Raw genomic sequence first — 5653 nt, forward strand, 5'->3', positions numbered from 1 at the left:
GGCCGTGAGCCAGCTGAGGGTCCGCGACTCCTTCTGCTCCTACAGCGTCATGGAGCTGTGCACCCGCAGCCTGGGCCAGCAGACCGACGGGCTCAAGGTGGGACACACACACACACACACACAGACACACACGCACACACACATACAGACATGGACACACACACGCACATGGACACGCACACACACACACACTAACACACCAACACACATACAGACATGGACACACACACACACACATGGACACACACGCACACACACTAACACACATACAGACATGGACACACACACACACGGACACACACGCACATACACATGCACATGGACACGCACACACACACACTAACACACCAACACACATACAGACATGGACACACACACACCAAAATACGCACAAACATACACGTGTACTCAAGGTACACACGCATGCATGTGTTAGACGTCCTTCTGTGTGATTGACTTCCCCCCCCAGGCGAAGGGTCTGGACCTGTCTCGCGTGCGGACCTGCGTGGTGGTGGCGGAGGAGCGGCCCCGCACCGCCCTCAGCCAGTCCTTCTCCAAGCTCTTCAGGGACCTGGGGCTCCACGGCCGCGCCGTCAGCACCTCCTTCGGCTGCAGGGTCAACCTGGCCATCTGCCTGCAGGTGGGCGTCCCTTCCTCCTCCTCCTCCTCCTCCTGCTGCTCCTCCTCCTGCTTCTCCTCCTCCTCCTGCTGCTCCTCCTCCTGCTCCTCCTCCTGCTCCTCCTCCTGCTCCTGCTCCTCCTCCTCCTCCTCCTCCTGCTGCTCCTCCTCCTCCTGCTCCTCCTCCTCCTCCTCCTGATGCTCCTCCTCCTCCTGCTGCTCCTCCTCCTCCTCCTCCTCTTCCTGCTGCTCCTCCTCCTCCTCCTGCTGCTCCTCCTGCTCCTCCTCCTCCTCCTGCTGCTCCTCCTCTTCCTCCTGCTGCTCCTCCTGCTCCTCCTCCTCCTGCTCCTTTTCCACCACTCAAGGGCTCAACCTCTCTCTCTCTCTCTCTCTCTCTCTCTCTCTCTCACCCAGGAGGTGTTTCAGTGTTAGGGTTATGGCCGTATATATATACGTACGTTAGCTAGGCTATGCTAAGATTCAGGGTAACTTCTGCCCACGTAGCTATTGCTAGCTATCGCTAACAGCTCACCCTCACCCTCAAGGAGCATCATCGTACAGCTATGCTAACTCATGCACTCATCCATTCACTCATTCAGTCGTTGGTTGCGTTGTCTTTGTGTGGTTGCCCTAGAGATGCCCAGGTTGCCCAGATTAACTCTGCACACGATTATATCTTTACTTAATTTAGCCTTTACCTAACTCTTGGATTTAAGAACAACAAAACCTTAATCAACACTCGTTAATGATCACTAATACTAGCACTAAAAAAAGTGATTATCCCTCTTATTTAAGCTCTGTGCTCGCTTCGTCTTTTGTTATTGTTTTAGATTTATTTCCATTTTGACATTTCTTTGTTCCCTCCTCTTCCTCCTTGTTTTGCATAACTCCGCCTACATCCCCCCTCATATATGGTCTTGTCTCCGCCCCCTCCCACCCCCTCCCTCTTCTGCTGTAGCCTCATAGGCTCGGGAAGCTTGCCGACCAGGTAGGGAACCTCCAAGCCCCGCCTCTACTGACTCCTCCCCCTCCGTTTGACCCCGCCTCCTCAATTACCAAGACCCGCCTCCATGCTCTTGCTTCTACTTGCTCTGCTGGACTCAATGCTTGGAGGAGAGGGGGCATTATCTTCCATGTTTACAAAGTAAAAGTCCTCCATAGATCAACAGGTCTGCTGGTGTCTGGGTGCAGGTGGACATGGAAGAGCTCTTACTTTGAAAAGACCGTACTCTAGACAGTTAGCACTTAGTGACTTTTGAAATTCCTATGGTGTTGCCCTGAAAGTAGTTCATGTGTTCATGACTTCATGAGCCCCTCGGTGTTGTGTTGTTCGTGGGTTCATGAGTCACTGTGGGGTTGTGCTGAAGTTTTCATGTGTTCATGTGTTCATGTGTTCGTGAGCCATGGTGTTTCGGTCTTGTAGGAACAGAGGGGTCTGGAGGGGGTATGGGGGGTCCCCCAAGGTCTAGGGGGTTCCGGAGCTACCTCGGTCTCTGGTGGTGGTTCTTGTGGCGGCAGTTGACGGCTGGTTTTGGGGGCTGAACTTTAGTTTCTGACTAGTTTCCACGTCCGAGGCAATCGGCTGACGATCAGGTGACTTCTGCTGCTCAGGGGCGTGTCCACGCAAGACAAATCATCCTTGCTGATTCTAATGCAGTTGTCATGGAGATCAGAACTTTTGGGGAGAAACATTCTATCTTCCGAGGTCTGAATACATCTCACTATTAGACTCATCCTCTAGCTCCTCCTCGTCCTCCTCCTCTCTCCTCCTCCTCCTCCCCCCTGGTGTCTGGTCAGACTTCCTAGTTGCATGACCTTTGACCTTCCGTCCGGTGCGCTGCTTCCTGTCCGTCGGGGATTGATGATGATGATGGTGAACTTCTCTCTGATCAGTCCGCTGTTCTTAACCCCGAGCGTACCTCCTCCCTCGTCCAATCACAGCAGCGCTTCACTGAGCGGACATGCTAACGCATGTCAGGCTAGCATCCCTGCTAGTAGCGGTAGCCGGCAGCCCATTTGTGTCTGTGTGGTAGCAGTAGCAGTAGCAGCGATGCTAACCAGGTAGCTAACGTGTTCTTCTCCTCCCAGGGTACCTCGGGCCCCGACCCCACCACCGTCTACGTGGACATGAGGGCCCTGCGGCACGACCGGTACGTCAGCAAATCACAACGCAGCTCTCCGTCATGTGACCCTGTCCACCAATCAGAACGCAGCTGTTGTGATGACCACAGTAAGGGGCGGGGCCGCTCTCGGTCATGTGACCCCATATGGAGTGCAGAGCTGCGGAGTGGTGATGAACACCTTGCCCCGCCTATCCCCCTGGGCGGGACCAGGTGTATCACTGACCAATGGGAGCGCTGATAATGATGTGCTGACCCTCTGTGATGGTTGCAGGGTGAGACTGGTGGAGAGGGGGTCACCCCACAGCCTGCCCCTCATGGAGTCTGGGAAGGTGAGTCCTCCACCCTCAGATGTTAAAAATAAATAAGATCATGATAAACAAGAGACACATTCACATTAAGAAATGTTTATTGAGAGATGGAAGAGTGATGCAGATTGGGAGTGATAGAGATGAAGGAGTGAGAAGTGATAGAGAAGGAGGAGTGAGGAGTGGTAGAGATGGAGGAGTGAGGAGTGGTAGAGATGGAGGAGTGAGGGGTGATAGAGATGGAGGAGTGAGGAGTGATAGAGATGGAGGAGTGAGGAGTGATAGAGATGGAGGAGTGAGGAGTGATAGAGATGGAGGAGTGAGGAGTGATAGAGATGGAGGAGTGAGGAGTGGTAGAGATGGAGGAGTGACAGTGTGTGAGAGAAGTGTTGTGGCCACCGAAGGGGAAACACATAGTGAGGATTTCTGTGAGGACTTCCTGTGAGTCTGATCTGTAATCGTCTGCTCTGGTCTGCTTCCTGTGAGTCTGATCTGTAATCGTCTGCTCTGGTCTGCTTCCTGTGAGTCTGATCTGTTATCGTCTGCTCTGGTCTGCTTCCTGTGAGTCTGATCTGTAATCGTCTGCTCTGGTCTGCTTCCTGTGAGTCTGATCTGTAATCGTCTGCTCTGGTCTGCTTCCTGTGAGTCTGATCTGTAATCGTCTGCTCTGGTCTGCTTCCTGTGAGTCTGATCTGTAATCGTCTGCTGTGGTCTGCTTCCTGTGAGTCTGATCTGTAATCGTCTGCTCTGGTCTGCTTCCTGTGTCCTCAGATCCTGCCCGGGGTCCGCATCATCATCGCTAACCCAGAGACCAAGGGGCCAATGGGAGAGTCTCATCTGGGAGAGGTCAGTAGGGATGACCTCATCTTCACCCACTCATTCCCCACTCCCCCTACTCCATCTGAGAGGATATGAGCCTGATATGGATTAGCGTGTGTGTGTGTGTGTGTGTGTGTGTGTGTGTGTGTGCATATGTGGAGTCAGCGTGTGTTGTGTATATGTGGAGTCAACGTGTGTTGTGTATATGTGTAGTCAGCGTGTGTTGTGTATATATGTGTGTAGTCATTGCGTGTCCCGTCCTCAGGTGTGGGTGACCAGCGCTCACAACGCCAGCGGTTACTTCACGGTGTACGGGGAGGAGGGGCTGCAGGCGGACCACTTCACGTCCCGGCTCAGCTTCGGCGACACGCAGACCGTCTGGGCCCGGACCGGGTACCTGGGCTTCCTGAGGCGCACCGAGCTGACCGACGCCAACGGAGGTATCGTTCACTCTCTCACTCTGCCGTCTCACTCTGTCACACTCCGGTCTCACCATCTCACTATATCGTCTCACTCGCTGCTGTCTGACCCTACTATCTCACTCTCTCACTCTGCTGACTCAGTATGTATGTCTCACTCCACTATCTCACTCTCCAACTATCCTGTATCAATATACTGTCTCACTCTCTGCTGTCTTACTATACTGTCTCAGTCTCTCACTCTGCTGTCTCACTCTACTGTCTCGACCAGGTTCACTCTTGACTGTATCACCCTCTTCCATCTCCCTCTTCCTGTCTCCCTCTACTGTCTCACTATCATTTCTCACTCTCTGTCTCACTCTTGTCTGTGTGTGTGTGTGTGTGTGTGTGTGTGTGTGTGTGTGTGTGTGTGTGTGTGTGTGTGCGCAGAGCGCCATGATGCGCTCTACGTGGTGGGGGCTCTGGACGAGGCCATGGAGCTGCGGGGGATGCGGTACCACCCCATCGACATCGAGACCTCCGTCATCAGGACCCACAAGAGCATCACCGAGTGGTGAGGACACGCCTCCTCTCCCCTCGCCTCCACACCCCTCCTCCCCTTTCTCCTCCACCCTCTCCTCCCCCTCTCCCCTCCTCCCTCTCCTCCCCCTCTCCCCTCCATACTCTTAGCCCTTCTCACTCCCCCCCTTTCAATCCCAACATACTCCCCATCTTCTCCCCTCCTCTCCACACCCTCCTCTCTTTAACCTCTCCCCCCCTCACCCCTCTCCCCTCTCCCCCTCAGCGCGGTCTTCACGTGGACCAACCTGCTGGTGGTGGTGGTGGAGCTGGAGGGCTCGGAGCAGGAGGCCCTGGACCTGGTGCCGCTGGTCACCAACGTGGTGCTGGAGGAGCACTACCTGGTGGTGGGCGTGGTGGTGGTGGTGGACATCGGGGTCATCCCCATCAACTCCCGCGGGGAGAAGCAGCGCATGCACCTCCGGGACGGGTTCCTGGCCGACCAGCTGGACCCCATCTACGTGGCCTACAACATGTAGGGAGAGGGGGAGGGGGATAGGGGCAGGGGGGCAGAGAGAGAGAAGGGGGGGTAGAGGGGGGAGAGAGGGGGGGGGGACAGAGAGAGAGGGGGGGAGAGATGGAGGGAGAGAGAGGGGGGGAGGGGAGAGAGGGGGGAGGGGGGAGAGAGGGGGAGGGGGGGAGAGAGAGGGGGGGAGAGGGGGAGAGAGGAAGAGACAGGGAGACAGGGGGGGAGAGGGGGAGAGAGAGGGGGGGAGAGGGGAAGAGACAGGGAGAGAGTGAGGGAGAGGGAGAGGGAAAGGGGGGAGAGAGGGGCAGAGAGAGAGATAGGAGGGAAGAGGGAGAGAGACTG

At 55.4% G+C, this 5653-nt stretch overlaps 1 protein-coding gene across 2 annotated transcripts in view; it reads left to right on the plus strand.

The window, feature by feature from the left end:
* dip2cb (disco-interacting protein 2 homolog Cb) overlaps nucleotides 1-5321 on the plus strand; it is a gene marked incomplete at its 3' end in the record, with an annotated part of 67752 nt that extends 62431 nt beyond the window's left edge. Inside the window, exons 30-38 of one of the 2 annotated variants that reach the window (XM_079750227.1) lie at nucleotides 1-97; nucleotides 470-640; nucleotides 1577-1606; nucleotides 2707-2768; nucleotides 3013-3070; nucleotides 3818-3892; nucleotides 4131-4305; nucleotides 4714-4837; nucleotides 5069-5321. The exon at nucleotides 1-97 is cut by the window's left edge and continues 72 nt beyond it. In XM_079750227.1, the coding sequence (XP_079606353.1) occupies nucleotides 1-97; nucleotides 470-640; nucleotides 1577-1606; nucleotides 2707-2768; nucleotides 3013-3070; nucleotides 3818-3892; nucleotides 4131-4305; nucleotides 4714-4837; nucleotides 5069-5321 (1045 nt within the window). The remainder of the gene's footprint in view (nucleotides 98-469; nucleotides 641-1576; nucleotides 1607-2706; nucleotides 2769-3012; nucleotides 3071-3817; nucleotides 3893-4130; nucleotides 4306-4713; nucleotides 4838-5068) is intronic. The other variant, XM_079750228.1, reaches the window with a different exon arrangement.
* Nucleotides 5322-5653: the final 332 nt, after the last annotated feature.

The sequence above is a fragment of the Pollachius pollachius genome (genome assembly GCF_949987615.1).
Source record: "Pollachius pollachius genome assembly, chromosome: 14".
Taxonomy (NCBI): Eukaryota; Metazoa; Chordata; class Actinopteri; order Gadiformes; family Gadidae; genus Pollachius; species Pollachius pollachius.